Source organism: Cynara cardunculus (genome assembly GCF_001531365.2).
Source record: "Cynara cardunculus var. scolymus isolate 2C chromosome LG 7, CcrdV1, whole genome shotgun sequence".
Classification (NCBI taxonomy): Eukaryota; Viridiplantae; Streptophyta; class Magnoliopsida; order Asterales; family Asteraceae; genus Cynara; species Cynara cardunculus.
In genome coordinates, this window is record NC_037534.1 from 208,014 (window position 1) to 225,595 (window position 17,582).

The following is a 17,582-nucleotide window of genomic DNA, read 5'->3' on the forward strand; positions in this document are numbered from 1 at the left end:
GTTATTCAGGCGAAGCGTACTCGTTCGTTCGTTGAGGGGCAAAGGGTCTGAAATCCCTAGGGTTTTGGAGGGATTTACGTTGGATTTCTCTCATCTTTCCTTTTTCTATCAGCAAATGTCGGTCGCATCTCAGTCTTTCAATGGAAACCTCAAGGTATACTTCTCTCATTTACGTTAAAAATCTATCTGGTTTGAATATAAGTTGTATGTGAGGCTCAATACTTAATTTTACTGCGAGTACACTGTAACACACAACCTTTTTCCATGTCTGGCGTTGATATCGATGGATTAATGCTTAATAGCATGTCGAAATCGAATTTCTATTGCCTACTGATCATCTGCCTGTAGTATAGATTAATTTGAAGATTTTCTCACTTCTAAGTCATAATCTGTAGTATTAATTAATTTTGCGTATTTACTCAATTCTAAGTAATGAACAAGTTAATTCGTTGCTCTGGAGGTGTTGATTATCATCCATGTACAGGATGTCATCGGTTCCTAGAGTTCAAGGTTTGAAGTTATAGTTGCAAACTGTTAGGCAACATAGTCGTGTACAACATTTACCTATTAGTTGCAGTTCTTTTGGCTCATACAACATATTAATCAAAACATTAATCAAATTATAGCTGAGTTACAAAGTTCCAATATCGTTTTTTGAGATCCATGACTCATGACTTATTGAGGATATTCAAGAATCTCTGTTCTTAAGCTTTCTTGGTTGCTAAACCTGTAAACCAGATCAAACCAAACAAGCCTAGTATATCTCACTCGAGGTGGAGTCTGGGAGGCATGCATACCTGACCCCTATCTGGGAGAGTAGAATGGTTGTTTCCGTAAAGACTTCCGGCTTGCAAAAAGAAAGCTAGCCTGAAAAGGCTGAAGAAACAGAAAACAATAGAGAAATGAAAGAAAAAAAAAACTAAGATGTTTAGACTATGTTATGTGTAAACCCACATTTCTCAGTTGATTCTTAATTTTTTATAATGAGAACCATGCTACAACTTCATTCAGATTAGCTGTTTGAAAGGGAAAGTAAGTTATGGGAAACTTCTGTTTTAACATAAATGAATCATTTTGGTCTGTTGTGCCTAGTTTGTTGTTTCGTTGAACTGGGAGTTTGAGCCCTTGACAGTTTTCGGTAAGACTATAAAACTGAAAACTTCTCAATCTTGTTGCAGAAAGCAGTTGCTGGCTTAAGACGTATCAATTTGGACGGACTGAGATGGAGAGTCTTTGATGCCAAAGGCCAGGTATGGTAACCCTTCCGCCCCAATAAAAAACCACACAGACACAAAAAAAGGGTTTGGTCAAGTAGTATAAAGGTTCCATTGTTTATGTGAAGTGTACAACCTTCCATGCATGCCAATCACTTCAATGAATTATCTTGTGCAATCATGTACTCCCTTCATCACCATGAGATACCAAGTTTTCTATGGATACGGAAAAGTTTAATCGTGCATAAAATTTCTAAAATACCATCATTTGGCTTTCAAATAACTTTTGTGATGCGTTCATGTTATGTTGAGTTGAGTGAGGGATAAACCGAGTGAAAGATGAAGATATGTAAGAAAGTTCGGTGCCAATAATGAATTTCCAAGTATACTTTTGCCATGGGTTTTCAGATCCCTTCCACTAATAGCAACACACTTTTTAATTTAGACCCCCTACAAAGTAATACCTACAATTTTGTGGATGATGGGAGTAAAATCTCTGTGCCCCCAATATTACTCTATGGTGTCATGTTGGATTTTGAAACTTTCGGTTCTTGTGGTGGCACTGCAGCTGGATAGGTTAGGGAAGAAGTATAATTTTTCTTGAAAGAAGGACAAATAGTACATCTATGGTTTCTTAAAACGGTGGTGTCTTAAATAGGAATCAAGGCTTGCCTGACTAGTGACCAGGCTAGATGTTATAATCACCATCTCATTGCTTGTGCCAAGAAATTATGGAAAGTAATAGCACTTAAACATTTACGCAGGTCCTAGGGCGATTAGCATCACAAATATCAACAGTGGTTCAAGGCAAAGATAAGCCTATATATGCCCCTAATCGTGATGATGGCGACATGTGCATTGTGCTTAATGCTAAAGACATCTGTGTCACTGGGAGAAAACTTACTGATAAATATTACCGATGGCACACTGGGTGAGTATCATGTTGTCTGCATTACTCCTGAGTCCTGAGAATCATCAGCACTGTTAGTGAATACCTCAAACCTGGCATGCTTGTCAATTTCCCCTGGTGTTGTGTTCCAAAGCTTAGAAGCAACAAGAAACTATAAATATTCATTTATGTTAATTTTTCTTCACTCCCCATGATTATGCCATGTATCTGAAGATCTCTATGTCATGTATAATTGGTATACAGGTATATTGGCCACCTCAAGGAAAGGAGTTTAAAGGACCAGATGGCGAAGGATCCTACAGAAGTCATTCGGAAAGCTGTCCTTCGCATGCTCCCAAGAAATAAACTGCGTGATGTGAGTCTATAGCAATTTTTATTCTTTTTAGGTAAAATTTCGTTCTGGTTTATGACATATGGGAATAGATCTCTTATATACTATATTTATGTCTTCTAGGAGTCGACCATAAGACTTTTTGTGCATAACATCTAGAAATTCGTCTCAGGAGTGTGGAAGAGAGCGGACCTGCTCTCTCTTACAATAGAAAAAAGCATGGAGAGTCCTAATTTCTGTAATATCTTCCTAGTGATGCTAGTTGAAGTACAAAAATTAGGACTGTCCATGCTTTTTTCTATATTTCAGAAGCTTATTCACCTAAGTAACCCCATTAATAGGTATGAATTTGCCTCTGTATTAAATAAAGCAATGGCAAATTTATACTAGTGATACAAACTTCAGTTCATTACTGTGGCTGCCTGTTTTGATCTAAGATTTCCTGTGCTTCTTCTTGCTTATTTCTGGTATCAAAACCTCTGACATGTAACTGGAGCTCAATTCTGGTTATCGGCTTTAACTCTATGATTTAGCTCCGCAGAGAGCTACTTCATCTATTAAAACCACAAGCCATCATCATATATCTTTTTCAAATCTCGTTGGTTTTGATCCTCTCTTTCCTCTGGTACCTTGGAACTTAATATATAGTTTCGTGATCACATGCTTTATGGAAACCGTTTCTGAGTTTGAATACCAAAGTTCCCATATGATAACTCTACACAACTTGATAATGGATGTAAACCTTTCGGGTAGTTAGTTAGGGTAGTTAGTTAGCTTTCAAAAGGTCTCATCATTTCCAGGATAGTAAAAAGGTAGAAACAGTTAACATGGTGGTGCTGGAACCTGTCAAATACTTAGCATGTGACATATAGTAAGCTAACCAAAGCACAAAGTAAGCAGTTTGATTTGTTAAAGGTAAATATGAAGAGAATTATTAACAAAACCTTGTTGGTTTTTCCAGTTTTTACTTCATCTAACTTGATTTTCTATATGGGTAGATGAGAGATCTGCGCACATCTTGGATGACATCAACCCCATGTGGGATAGTGGGGATCATTTGGTTTTCGGTTATTGTGTTTTTGAGAACATTGCTGATCACTTTAGGTCTCTTAGGTTCTGTTTGTTAGCAGTTTAAAAGGCTTATGGGACTAAGAGCTTATTTGGTCTGTTATACACGAATGTTTGGTTGGCGTAATGATATAGAAAGTGGCTTATTCGGTAAGCTTCTAGATGGGGGCTTTATGTAGAAAGCTAAGTTTTTTCCAAACATACCCCTCCCAATTAAAAAACACACCCCTTTCATCTATGAAGAACCCCTCCCAAACAAAAACCTTCGCCATCTATACAGACAGATTCATACATATGCAACTTTATCCAATACAGGACTTAATGAAAAAACCAACCAAACAACCCCTTTGCATCATTGCCAATAGGTTTTGTTTTGCTCTTCTTTAATGCCATTCATATTACTTGTGTATAAAGTCAAGATCAGTCATCAAGAGCTTATTCATCCACACAGGACAGAGATCGTAAGCTGAGAATATTCTCGGGCAGCAAGCATCCGTTTGGCGACAGGCCCCTTGAACCATACGTGATGCCACCTCGACAAGTTCGTGAACTGCGCCCACGTGCAAGACGAGCCATGGTTCGAGCACAAAAGAAGGCTGAGCAACAAGAAGAAGGTGGTAATAAGATTAGCAAAGGTAAAAAGAGAGAGGAAATCTCAGAACGGTGCGTCTGAATTCTGGACCCATTATCCTACTTTGGACAGCCAATCAAATTCAGGCTCTTTTGAAGGTTCCATTAATGTGACCAGCTTCTCTTTTTTCTTGGTATGGAGTATTGAATAATTTAACATTTGAGGAGAGGCAGTTTGCAGTACTCTTGGTAGAGAGAAATTAGAAGGAGTTTCTTTATTATAAAATGTATTGAGATATTAATTTGGTTAAAGATTTTAAGAAAATTGTTAAAGAAATTATAAAATGCATTTGGGAGTTCGTTGCAATTTCTTTTGGCAAAAGTTAAGGGATGCAAAAGTTGTTGCGACTACGTTTGTATCGTCCTTATCAATAAACAGATTTCTATTAAATAATACAATTAACTCCAATGCATTTATATTATCTTTGTTTGTAAAACATTTATATTACTATATATATATATATATAAGATTATTATCTTTAAAACGATAATAATCTTATATATGTAAATCATTTTTGTATAAATACATACAATTATAATCCATTGTAATTTGAAAAACCGTTCAAAAGAGCCATTTTCACCTTCCAATTCATTTTATGTGCTACATAATTGACCGAAATAATAAAGATTTTGCAAATAACACTTTGCTAAAGATAGCATTCATAAATTAATAATTTTGTAAGTCATTAATGTCTGTATTTTGATAGAAAAAATGTCTGATTCCTCCGTTTATATTTTATTACTAAAATGATTTATTAGATGTTGTAATAAAATGGTACATGACATTAATAATAGACTCCTAATGATTTGAGTAGGAAGTTGAAGGAGCGAATGTGTAAATTGATCACAATCAGACGTTACATTTTCCATTTCCCATTTCCCATTTCCCTCCAATCCAATCGGAAACCATCATCATCATCTTCTTCTTCCCCTTAGGAGGAGTTAGGCCTTATCCCCCTCCTCACAAGTCACACCTAACTCAAAATATCGCAAATTCACTCCGTCACCATCCAAAAATCTTCAATTCTTACCCTACAGTTTGCTCCATCTCATAAACCCTAACCCTATTTCTCATTTAAATGAACCAGCATCAATAACTTCACCATGGACGTCGCTTATCTTCACCACACCAAATGCATATTCAATCCAGCTTACTCTTCCACTCATTATCGCCCTATTTCTGTTCTTTCTAGGGTATCGCTTTTTAATTCAAGAGATGACAAGAATAATGTTCGTCGTTCTCTTCGTCGGGCCTCCAGCTCCGATACACTTGTCTCCGGGAAGACCTCTCTTACGGTTGCCAGCAAGAAAGATTCAGAGTTTGAGGAGGAGGAAGATTTGAAATCTTGGATGCATAAGAATGGCTTACCTCCTTGTAAGGTGGTTATCAAAGAGAGGAAAGCGTACGATTCACGACATCCTTCTATTCATTACGTCGCCGCAAGCGAGGACTTGCAGGTTGGTGCATTTGTTTTGGATTTTTGTTCCTTTGAATCAATAGATGTGAAATTTATTTCATGATATATTTTATCGCTGTCTTTACTGTAGGCAGGTGATACTGTATTTTCTGTTCCGAATTCGCTGGTTGTAACACTCGAGAGAGTTTTGGGGAACGAAACTATCGGTAAGATGCTGTTCGATTCTACAAACTTTTCTTTATTAGATATTTAGATGTGCGTATGATTGGCATTGTTAATTGATGCACTCAACTGAGAAGATATGGCACAAACACGATTATATGCCTCGTTATAAATTTGTGTTACCTGTAGAACAGACTGCATAATTTGATTTTGCTCAACCATCTTTTGTTTTACATCTAGGATAACAGTCGGATTAACAAAATAAGGTAAAGTAGCTCTGAGTGTATTCACCTTATAGTTGGTGGGAATCTCTAAGCAGTTTTGATATATATATATATATATAATGTTATGAAGCTTCGACTAGATCCAATCAAAGGAAAAAAATGGTTACACAACTCCAAATTTAGGTGTGGAATTCTTAAGCAACCGGGGGTTGAAGGCCATGAGGATTAACATCCTTCTGTTTGATAGGTCATAATTATGAATACTTCCTTATCTTATATTCTTATTGCAGCGGAACTGTTAACTACAAACAAATTATCAGAGTTAGCTTGCCTGGCATTGTATCTAATGTATGAGAAAAAACAAGGAAAAGAGTCTGTCTGGTACCCATATATAAAAGAGCTTGATCGGCAGCGTGGTAGGGGGCAGCTAGCTGTGGAATCACCACTCTTGTGGTCTGAATCTGAGTTGAATTATCTGACAGGCAGTCCAGTAAAGGTATCTGTTCCCATTCTAACTTTAACTTAAAAAGAAACCTGGCACACAAAAGGTCTATGACTTCCACCAGTTCAGTAAACATCCCTATGTTAACATCTCAGGCTGAAGTTCTTGAAAGAGCAGAAGGCATCAGAAAAGAGTATAATGAGCTTGACACTGTCTGGTTTATGGCTGGATCCTTGTTTCAGGTGTTTTTTCCTTCTTCATTTTAGTGATTTGCATTGTATCAGAATTTTAGCTATTTACTTTGCTCCACAAGTTCACTTGGAATGATTGTAGTTTTCTTTCTGCTGATCCCAATTCTTCACATGGCTGATTGCTATAGTTTTTCTTTTTCCTTTCTTCCTTGTGCAGCAATATCCATTTGATATCCCTACGGAGGCCTTTTCGTTTGAGATCTTTAAGCAAGCTTTTGTTGCAGTTCAATCTTGTGTCGTGCATTTGCAGGTTTGCCCTATCATCTGATAACACTTTGTTGCCATTAGGTACTTGTAATGAGGTCTTTACTTTTTAAAATCTCTAACCTTCTAGTATTGAATGTGGACTGGTCGCTTCTTATTGCCACCGCATGTAAGTTTGTATGACCACTTTCGGGGTGTATAAATGATAGCTATATAAGAAGTAAGGATCCCCTCAAGTTTTCTTATGGAGGTGAACTGCTCTGGATAAAAATAATCTATTCAAACTTCTAAACACACGATTGTTGAATTCTCAACCCTATCTAGAATTTGAATATTCATAACTTATCACCCTTTAAGCACAAGTGTATCATGCCAGATTTCTATCTACTTTCCTTCTTTTACAGTTCTATTCTCTATACCCCTACCGCTTATTAATTTGCAAATCTCTCAAAAATTCAGAAAGTCAGTTTGGCACGAAGGTTTGCATTGGTTCCTCTTGGACCTCCTCTCTTGACCTATAGGAGCAACTGCAAGGCAATGTTAACAGCTGTAGATGGAGCTGTCCAATTGGTTGTTGATCGGCCATACATAGCCGGACAATCGATTGTAGTATGGTATGGCGTCTGCTTCCTTTTGGACTAAATCGCAAGGTGTAACTTCAGGATGCTATTTCATGATTGTTGATGTAGACATCATTGTTATAATCATCATTTCTATGTTAATATAACATCTTTTTAATCATTTGAAGCATCATTCCCTCCCCTCTTTGTAAGTATCTACTTTGAACGTGTACATATACAAATCAGATCTCAAACTATTACTCTCTTTGTACTGGGACTTTTCACAGTGGGAGAGAGATGTTTTAGTCCTGTGTGTATTTTTTAAAGGTTCGATCTTGCCAAGAAAACATCAAGATGGGCACACAGCATATTTATATTAGCATTGTCTGGCATACTCATGTATGCTCTATAGTCTATATAGAACATTAGAGTTTACCTGTGAAGAAAAAAAGGCAGTTTTTAAAGCGCTCACTTACTTAACATTAAGGCACACTGTTGATCTTTGTCATGCAAATATCTTGTAGGTGTGGACCACAACCTAATTCAAAATTACTCATCAATTATGGTTTTGTTGACGAAGATAACTCTTATGACCGCTTGGTGGTCGAGGTGAACTTTAAACTTCTCATATCTTCATGCAATTTTTACTATTATGTCAAGAATCTTTGCTTCTGCTTGTACTTCCTCTTACGTCTTTCACTTCCAGGCAGCATTGAATACAGAGGATCCTCAATATCAGGACAAGAGATTGGTTGCTCAACGAAATGGAAAATTGACCATACAAACTTTCCAGGCATAAATCATTCTTAGTTTCAATTTCTGATTGAATTTATGTTATTTTCACTTTATTATTGAACATATGTTGGTTTTTTGTAATTAGGTTAACGTGGGAAAGGAAAGAGAAACCGTTCTAGATATGCTTCCATATATGAGACTAGGTTATGTTTCAGATCCTTCGGAGATGCAGTCTGTGTTATCTTCTCAAGGTCCAGTATGCCCGGTAGGTCTATGTGGTGAACATATTGTGAATTCCAGGTTACAACTTCATTATATTTATCATTTTTCATGTTACGAGGGTATTACAGGTGAGTTCTTGTATGGAACATGCAGTTTTAGACCAACTGGCTACGTATTTCAGAGAAAGACTGTCAGGTTACCCTACTACTCTAAGTGAAGATGAAGCGATGGTAATGTTCCTGTTTTCTTTCAGTTTTAGATATCCCTACCCTACCTCTAGATTCTAATGATGTGGGTTTGGGAAAATTCAGTTGGCAGATTGTGATATTGATCCCAAGAAACGAGTTGCTACGCAGCTCATCAGGTGCGAGAAGAAAATATTAAGCAGATGCTTGCAGGCGACTGTTGATCTGATAAACCAATTACCAGATGCATCTACATCGCCATGCCCAGTTCCTTATGCTCCGCTACTAAGATAATCCAATCTATGCCTTTTTATCATGTCTTGATGAATCAGGTGAGCTTCAGATTCTACCTATATTTTCCACACTTTTGATGATCCTTGCAGCAAGACAAATATACAAGTTGCGTATTGCTGCTTATGTTTGCATTTGGTGGTTTTTTTTCCTTCCATTTCTTGTGTTACTCCTGATCATAAATCCCCTGGTCCTCGTATTCTATTTTGAAGCCACCTATCTGCTGATACGAATATTGTATTGATTTGTTGTATAAGCAAGAAACTTTAGTGTTGTACAGCCCATTGACCATGTCAAATACATGTTCTGTGTGGTTTTTGGACCAAAAGTGTTGCTGATAAAACTTGAATCTAATTGTTCATTTACAACTTACTAGTCAAAATGGGAACACTTGATCAAATGCAATCTAGTGAAAACAGTATCTTTCACAACTTCAATTTGGTTCTCCATAAGTCGGCTACCACTTTTCTTGGTTGCGGATTATCTGGTCCCCTGTCTCGCTGACCGGATGTGATATACAACCATCCATCCCAGTAAGCTGCTTGTGTCGTTTTAACACGATAAGGAAGCTTCCCGATCACATGCCATTTCTGGGTATATTATTTTTATCCTAGTATAAGATGATGTTGGAAACAACATAGATAAACAATAAGATACTTGATTATACATACCTTGGAGTGAAGATCAAATCTAAACAACTCTCCAACCAATATCATTCGTTTTGTGACAGGATTCTTCTCCGTTGTGCCTCCCGCGATCACGATGGAATTGTTAACAACTACCCATGAAGATTCTATATGTGAATCCGGCTTCGGCATCGGTGCCAATGTATGCCACTTCATCTTGTCATCCAACATGTAGACATCGCTATAAACTACCTGCAAGTTTAAACCAACATTGCGACTTATGCTATCACATGAATCCTTCATACTTGTTTTTATTATACTAGATCTAGTTTTAAAAAAAATCCACCGACCTCGTGCCTACGCGAACACTTGAAGATAGGTGACCCTGGTTTCGGCATGAAGTCACCCTCTTGACCACCAATAACGTACAACCGATCACCCACAGCAACACAAGCTCTGTCCACACATAACAAAAAACAGCAGTATGGATTTAGATAACTTGTTGTTTGTTTTTGTGGTCTGAACGATGAAAATGACAATTTTACCCGTCGGTCGAGTCAGTTTACCTGTGTGGACCTCCACGAGGAATTGGCACTTCTTTCCTCCATGTTTTCTCTAAAGGTTTGCCGTTGGCCACTGCAATACTCCAGTGATCGGTACTGGGTGTATGACGATTCTCTTTGCCACCCCCCATCACATGAAGTCTTCCCCTCCAAAATTGCGTTGCCGGGGCGTACCTGGAATCCAGAATGGTGAAACAAGTTGAAATGAACAAGGGATGGTGATGATTGCATGGCATACCTTGGTTCTGGTAACGGGGGAAAGGAATCCCAGTTTCTTGTTTGAGTGTCCAAGACAAATGTTTGGGAGATGGGAGGAGTTCGACATTGGGGACCCTTTTGGCCTGAGACAACATATATATATCTGCCATCACTTGCTGTTCCTAAATGAGAATTAGCCATTTCTTTTGGTGTAGCAAAGCTTTGTTCCCATTTGTTGCTTGTAATGTTGTACACATCAACATGGGAATGTACCTAAAAATAAAGTATGCAGTTTCCAATACCTAAGAAAAGAAAAGGAAAGGAAAGGAAAGGAAAGCAGTTGATAGCAGATATAAAAGTAAAGAAGGAGGTTATACATGGTCAAGGTTTCTATAGCCCGAAAACACAAAAAAGAGTTGATTGATCTGTATTGAGGCACCGTCAAGACGGGGCACAGGTGCGGGCGCCATCTCTTCCCATTGGATTAGGGGTGCAGCTAAATCAGCAAATGTGCCTGATAGTAGCCTCGTACCATTCTCATCTGCAAATATGAGTTTTAATTATGAGTGTTGAAAATTATAGGAAGGGAATGAGGTTACCTTTGGTTAGGGTTAGAAGATGATTAGAATGGATTGCTGAAGATGAAGCCCATAAGTAGTCGAAAATGAGAGCGGCAGCAGCAACAAGAGTAAGGAATAAGAAGAGGATGGTTGATTTTGTGGAAATCTGTTTGCGCACCATTTTTATTCTTTTTTTTTTTTTCTCCGAGTCTCATCAGTGATGAGAATAGAATATATAAATAAATAGTGGCGCCAATGGTTTCCCGATTACCGCAGCCAAAGCCAATGTTTATTTTCTATTCCCATGGACCTCGACCTCGAGTTGATAGATTATTACACGTTATTTCAATATGTCTTTACAAATTATTCTACTTTCTTTTAATATGATAACACACAGATTTTTCTTTTCTTTTTGTGTCTAAAATATAAAACTAATAGCTATTTAAAAAAAATATATATATATATATATATAGGAATTGTTTATTTAATTATCTGTGAAATAACAACATTTTAAAAATATAATAGAATAATATTTTTTTCTATTATTATTTGTTCATACACACTATGCATGTATTAAATAAAACAAAAAGATTTAATCGAAGTCCGATAATGCCATCCCCGACCCCACTTCGGGGACGAAAATAAGTGCCCCCTACCTATTAACCGTCAAAGTGCAAAATCCCTGTCCAGTTAGGGTAATTGGCCCAATGGGTATGCTTTTCATCCCTAGTTGGACTTTCTAAAGCAAACTTAATAGATATTTTGATTTATAGATCTGATAGGAATAGTTTAATCATTTTATTTAATATTTGTAGATGGAAGAAGCTCGTTTTTTATTTATTTATTAAGAGAGATAAATAACTTGACTTTCTATGTAAAGGTCTTATTGAATAAATCATTTTTTATATTATTTAATCATTACAAAATAACCATGTATAACTAACCCAACACACCAACACCGTAAAAACACATTTTGTTTAAATGAAACGAAACCATTCCCTAATCCTAATCCCTATGGTTCAATTAGAAGTTAGAAGGTGAAGGCCCAAGTATACACAACCCAAACCGAAAGCTGAAATTGTGGTTATGGATTGGGCATTGTATCAGGCCTTGGCCCATCCAAAGCTCGTCTCTTTCTCTTACAAGCAAAAATCAAATGGTAGACTGGTCGTCGTGCTCGTGCTTGTGGTTGTGGTTGTGGGAAGATCTCCTTCTGTTTGGGCGATTGATTCATTTCTCCATCTCCTTCCTTATCGGATCTCTCTGCGGCAGCTTTACGCCGCCCGTTACGATTACGATTACGATTACTTCTTCCTAACACATCCTGTAAGTGTTTTTGTCATCAACGCTGAATCAATGCCACCAAGTCTCTTATCTATGCGATTGTGATGTGCTAAATGTATTTTATTCCTGTATTCCTTGATTTCTTCTCGAAGCTATCATTTCTTTTGTCTAACACCTGAAATCAGATCTTGAGCTGGTGCTTTAAGTTTTTTTGTTTAATTTTTCAGACCGCTTTATAATCCGTTTAGTAACAATTAGGGCACCTTTTTTTTTTCTTCCAGTTATGTGAAAAATAGCTACCTCCCCTGTTCCAGAAAAAAAGGTATACTTATTTCCTGGACTCTTTAAGTGCAAATTTAACATAAATATTAATATTTGTCGTAATAAAGTTCAATATGATCGAATGTTTCTGCCATGATTTCGGAATCACGTATCAATTTGTAGTTTACGAATCGAGTCCTATAAGCGTCTCTTTGCATTTAGAACGGGGATGGGTATTACTACTTTTGTGATTTGTTCTCTTGAACTAACGCGTTTGACCTTATAGAAGTTGGGGGTGGACTTGTACCTGATGTGGGCGTTTCTTATAGGACTTAACATTTAATATTATATATGTGTTTCACAGGAAATTGGCTTAAATGGCTGGTGGTAGGGGAATTTACCACTTGCTGAGGAGCAGACTTCATTCTCAAACCACTGTAAGCATTATTCTGTTTTGCATTTTTTTACTGGTTTATTACAAACGCCCTCGTTTTTGCTTTATGTGTCCCTGTGCTTGCTGGTCTTAGTTTGTTCTTAAGAGTCTGATTTCTCTTAGGTATATGAGTGAGTGGAAGTAGTGATAGCAAAAGCAAAGAAGCCATTTCGTAAATATGCTATTCTCCCTAGCAGGCTGTCACCTAAATTGTCAGAATCAAGATAATATGGGATAGGGAATAAGATGGGTTTTTGAATTTGTGCTTAATGGTTACATTTACTTGGCATAAGATTAAAGCAAGAACGTTTTATAGTTGATAGCACTTTCATATTGTATAAACATTGATGATAGGAGTTCAGCATTCACTTTGATCGTGTCAAAATGAGGTAAATGCTCCACATCAGGAAAGGGACTCTAGTGATGAGAGTGAGAGACATATCTGAGAACTGCCAAGAGGAGCTAGATTGTTATTATAAGTTTTGGAAATTAGGTGGGCCAAAATTAAGTTAATGCATGGTGATACACTAACACTCAATTCCCAAAACTTAGTAAGTAGTATGCTGCAATGTGAAAAGTTTGCCACTTTTGTTTCCCTTGAAGTATTTTCTCTTAGAAGCCTGCACTTTTTTTTAATGCAAACAAATTGCTGAAGTTAATGTATCACACGCCCCTTGATGAACCATGGCCTGTGGGTCATTGAAATAAACATAACTGGGTTAGAGATGCTAAAAATCTAAAATATACTTTCTGCATTTATATGTCAGTCGATATTTGTTATTACTACTGAAATTGTGGTGTAGAAGTTGTCTCCTGAATTGTCTTTTTCTCTTTTCTACTAGAAAATTTTCTCCCTCTTTTTGTAACTCTGCAAAGGGTGCACTGGTTGTACGCTATGTAATGATCATTGAGTCCCCAGTTGGCGATTTCAAGCATGCCAAAAAATGCGTTTAACAATGGCTGTGCCCATTTTCGTGTGTCAAGATATGAAAGCATTTTGATTTTAGAAATAATAACTTAAATCAACTATAGCTACTCGTTTGTATGTGTTACATAAAATGTCCACAACTGGTGTGCCATCTAAGTCTGCTGTTATTAGAGCTATTTGTAGATTGGCAGATCCATTGCATGAAATTTTTAATACCATGGAAGACTGCATAGCTTGAATCAACCATGTTATCACTACCTAAACGAAAATAACATATAAAGGTGTCCAAGGGTGACTAAGCAATCATATATGAATCTGGTTACGATACCTTGTCTTGCCTCATCTGCATTTTTTGATCACTGATTACTGCAGTCACTTACAACTTATCAAAAAAAAAATCAGGCACCTCCAGCTTTGTCATCTCTGATTTCAAAGAAAGAACAAGATGCTTCTGGATCTGCTGGCATGAAGTCCCTGAGGGCAATTGCACTCCTTGGAGCAGGTGTTTCAGGGCTGTTGAGCTTTACAACTATAGCAGCTGCTGATGAGGCTGAACATGGTCTAGAGTGTCCCAGCTATCCTTGGCCTCACCAGGGCATTCTCAGTTCATATGACCATGCTTCGTGAGTTTGTTTTGTAACTTTTGTTCCTTTTTTATTTATTTATCATATTGTGTTATGAGTTCTTTCTAATCAATAGTAGTAGTCTGCATATTGAAAACTGAATTTACATTCTAACCTAATCAAGAAATAAGATACAAATGGCTCCTTCCTCATAGATATAGATTATCTTTATAACAGTGTTATTTTGTCAAGCATAAAGAACACCTGTCACACTTTTATCTCAATATTTTTTTGTGGTTCATCCAGTTATAGTTTCCGTATAATCGGGGAGCTCTAATGCTATGGGTCCCCATGGCCCATGGGATGTGTATACTGGTTATTCCTTTCTCTGGGAATTGACCTTTTGCTTTTTGGTCTTTCACCTTGATCAGGATTCGACGTGGTCACCAAGTTTACACTCAAGTATGTGCATCCTGCCATTCAATGGGTTTGATTTCATATCGTGACTTGGTGGGTGTGGCATATACAGAAGAGGAAACAAAAGGTATGGCTGCCGAAATTGAGGTGGTTGATGGTCCTAATGATGAGGGTGAGATGTTTACCCGCCCTGGCAAGCTAAGTGATCGATTTCCTCAACCCTATGCAAATGAGCAAGCGGCTAGATTTGCTAATGGAGGGGCCTATCCTCCAGACTTGAGTCTGATCACCAAAGTAATTCCTGATTCCTGTTTAAGTTTTTTAGGGTTTTATCATCCTGTCAGCAAATTCTTACCTTCTGTCCCCTCAGGCTCGTCACAATGGACAGAACTATGTATTTGCACTTCTAACTGGGTACCGTGATCCTCCTGCTGGCGTTTCGGTGAGTAGTGAATCTTACACCACATAATATTCTTTTTTTTTTATTGTATCTCAACTTAGGATTTAGAAGAATTTACCACCTTGGACTTGCATTAGCTTTTGGTGAAGAACACCTTAATTTACGCTATTGACATTCTCATGAGTTAGCTACGGGTTCTCCCTATTTATGTAGTTAATGTTGTGTTTTAGATTGTTATCTGTGATAGACATGTGCACCAAGAGATTTTGTTGAATATGAAGATTTTGAAAGTTAACTGGTTTCAAACTAGTCGGAGTGCCACTCCTTTAATGGCTACGTTTTTACCTTAAGACTGAAGTTCTGTAATCGTATGAGCAGAAATATGCATTCTTTGTCCACTCTAACCGTTTCTTATAAGAGGAAGCATGTTTACTCAACAAAAGGAGTAGGATTTTCACAATAATTATGATCATTATGTTATCTTGAAAGACAGCTATGATCGTGATTCTGATTAATTAAATAATATACAGAAAATGTTGTATTGACATACTGATCATAGCTATGTTTGTAAATCATGACCAAGTTCTTATATTCACGACCCTTTTTATTTGCAAACTAACTTTCATGATTACACTCGAGTCCAATTTGTATATCTTTCTCTGTCCACCTAACAGTCAATCTACAAATGTCTTGCAGATCAGGGAAGGTCTGCACTATAATCCCTACTTCCCTGGGGGGGCTATTGCAATGCCTAAAATGCTTAATGATGGTGCTGTCGAATATGAAGATGGCACCCCTGCAACAGAGGCTCAGGTTGGTTGGCCCTCCTATATCGCCAGTTGGTTGTTAGGCATACGTTGTCTCTTTTGGTATTCCAAACTTGTCTCTTTAATTTATATATATCTGCAGATGGGGAAAGATGTCGTGTCATTTTTGAGTTGGGCTGCAGAACCAGAAATGGAAGAAAGGAAACTGGTAAGCAGTCCTTAAATGCTTCAAAATTCTAAGACCAATTGACCAGCCCTATAGCCTTTACTAGCAAAAAACCATATGCATCTTGACGTTGAGTTGCAGGGTTTTTCTTTTTGCAATTTGCTTCCAACTTGGTCACGGATTCTAGAACTAGAAAAATGTTGATAGGTTTTGTTATAAAAATCGCAAAATGTTTTGATAAGCAAGTGAAGAACACCGAATCGAAACAGTAAAATCAATGCTAATTTCTGGTTGTATTACTCACAATCGAAAGATTAACAAAGGGTTTTTTGCCTTTCGAGAGGCCAGAGATTCTTCATAGAACTCACGTCCAAATTGTGTACAAAACAGAATGCTCATCCCAACTCCTACTCGCAGCTGTTTAGCAGGCTCTTAAAGCCACTTTGCTCTTTCTACCCCTTGTAATAGAATACTCCTACTCCCAAAATTGCCCTGATCAAAACTACTCCCCATTCTACCCCTTTACTCCTAGCGGATATGACTGATAGCAACTTCTAGGGTATAGCAGTAAGTATGACTTTTGATTTGATATAAGAAGTTAGGTGTATAACGAATTACTAAAGATGCACATAGACGACATACGTGTGGTCTCTGGGCCAAGTTACTTTTAGACCTTTTCTTAATAAGTTACAGGTTGTGTGTATCTATAATCATCATATTGATTTTGGTTCAGATGGGATTCAAGTGGATTTTCGTACTTTCACTGGCCCTGCTTCAAGCTGGATACTACAGGCGTATGAGGTGGTCTGTCCTCAAGTCTCGCAAGCTGGTTCTTGACGTGGTCAACTAAAGATTCGTCTTGGTCAAAGGTTTGTGACAAGACTTGGAATGAGGAATAATATAATTTCTGTGAAAGAATACTAGTAGTACCATGCATTTTTTTGGCCTGTTCCTCGTGTATTGTGTGTTTTGGTAATGTGATAGTAGCACTAGTTGGTTCATTTTGGAACTTGGAAGCAAGGAATAAGGGAGTCATTTGTTTTATATATTAAATGTTCTGAAATCCGTGGTCGGATGGTACTTTGCTGTTTTGTAATGGATTTACGAGTTTTACAGTTTTACCCGTCGGCTTCTGAACATTCAAGACTTGAGTATCTGCATGTATTAGATACACAATTTACCTCCTCATGAATGATGATGGTGGTGGGAGTGTAAGCAAATATAACTCAGCTTGCACCAGTAATTCCAAAGTGGCAAGAGATATAGGCGAGAGGTTCGTAAGTATTTGAAGTAATGTACTTGAAATTAAAAAAATGGACAGCGCTAGTGTAATTTCAGATCAAATATATACTTGAGATTTTCCTTTTTAATGGAATTAGGATTCATTTTTTATTCTTAATTTATAATAAAATATATATATATATATATATTTTTTTTTACATTTTATTTGTATCACACAACTACTTATACTAATTTAATTTTACTAAAGAAGCATGGGTATCTTAAGTGATTTTTAACCATTTCATAAATCTGGACGATCACCAGCTAAACAAGATTTTATTTTATTTT

At 37.2% G+C, this 17,582-nt stretch overlaps 4 protein-coding genes across 7 annotated transcripts; 3 read left to right on the top strand and 1 right to left on the bottom strand.

The window, feature by feature from the left end:
• On the top strand, positions 1–4,482 carry LOC112515793 (50S ribosomal protein L13). Its single transcript, XM_025122725.1, has 5 exons — positions 1–154; positions 1,179–1,250; positions 1,979–2,145; positions 2,368–2,479; positions 3,975–4,482. The coding sequence occupies exons 1-5, from the start codon at positions 116–118 to the stop codon at positions 4,194–4,196; spliced, it is 612 nt and encodes a 203-aa protein (XP_024978493.1). The 5' UTR covers positions 1–115; the 3' UTR covers positions 4,197–4,482.
• A 560-nt stretch (positions 4,483–5,042) lies between these two features.
• On the top strand, positions 5,043–9,663 carry LOC112515791 (ribulose-1,5 bisphosphate carboxylase/oxygenase large subunit N-methyltransferase, chloroplastic). Of its 2 annotated transcripts, XM_025122723.1 has the most exons (12): positions 5,043–5,611; positions 5,702–5,777; positions 6,248–6,453; positions 6,555–6,641; positions 6,808–6,900; positions 7,314–7,468; positions 7,939–8,023; positions 8,121–8,207; positions 8,295–8,414; positions 8,500–8,601; positions 8,683–8,888; positions 9,578–9,663. In XM_025122723.1, exons 1-11 carry the CDS (start codon positions 5,258–5,260, stop codon positions 8,848–8,850), a joined length of 1,533 nt encoding a protein of 510 aa, XP_024978491.1. In that variant the 5' UTR covers positions 5,043–5,257; the 3' UTR covers positions 8,851–8,888; positions 9,578–9,663. The 2 variants fall into 2 exon arrangements, with proteins under 2 accessions (XP_024978491.1, XP_024978490.1); XM_025122722.1 differs by lacking the exon at positions 9,578–9,663 and having other exon boundaries at positions 8,683–9,128.
• On the bottom strand, positions 9,184–10,975 carry LOC112515792 (kelch repeat-containing protein At3g27220-like). Its single transcript, XM_025122724.1, has 7 exons — positions 10,834–10,975; positions 10,612–10,775; positions 10,275–10,507; positions 10,040–10,210; positions 9,824–9,929; positions 9,519–9,725; positions 9,184–9,437 (listed from the first exon to the last, which is right to left on the bottom strand). Exons 1-7 carry the CDS (start codon positions 10,973–10,975, stop codon positions 9,273–9,275), a joined length of 1,188 nt encoding a protein of 395 aa, XP_024978492.1. The 3' UTR covers positions 9,184–9,272.
• A 951-nt stretch (positions 10,976–11,926) lies between these two features.
• LOC112515375 (cytochrome c1-2, heme protein, mitochondrial-like) lies at positions 11,927–17,151 on the top strand. 3 transcript variants are annotated; one of them, XM_025122159.1, is made up of 9 exons: positions 11,927–12,120; positions 12,360–12,400; positions 12,704–12,776; positions 14,103–14,323; positions 14,695–14,974; positions 15,051–15,122; positions 15,777–15,893; positions 15,990–16,055; positions 16,747–17,151. In XM_025122159.1, exons 3-9 carry the CDS (start codon positions 12,717–12,719, stop codon positions 16,861–16,863), a joined length of 933 nt encoding a protein of 310 aa, XP_024977927.1. In that variant the 5' UTR covers positions 11,927–12,120; positions 12,360–12,400; positions 12,704–12,716; the 3' UTR covers positions 16,864–17,151. The 3 variants fall into 3 exon arrangements, with proteins under 3 accessions (XP_024977927.1, XP_024977926.1, XP_024977925.1); XM_025122158.1 differs by having other exon boundaries at positions 12,360–12,396; positions 12,702–12,776; XM_025122157.1 differs by lacking the exon at positions 12,360–12,400 and having other exon boundaries at positions 11,928–12,120.
• The last annotated feature ends 431 nt before the right edge of the window (positions 17,152–17,582 follow it).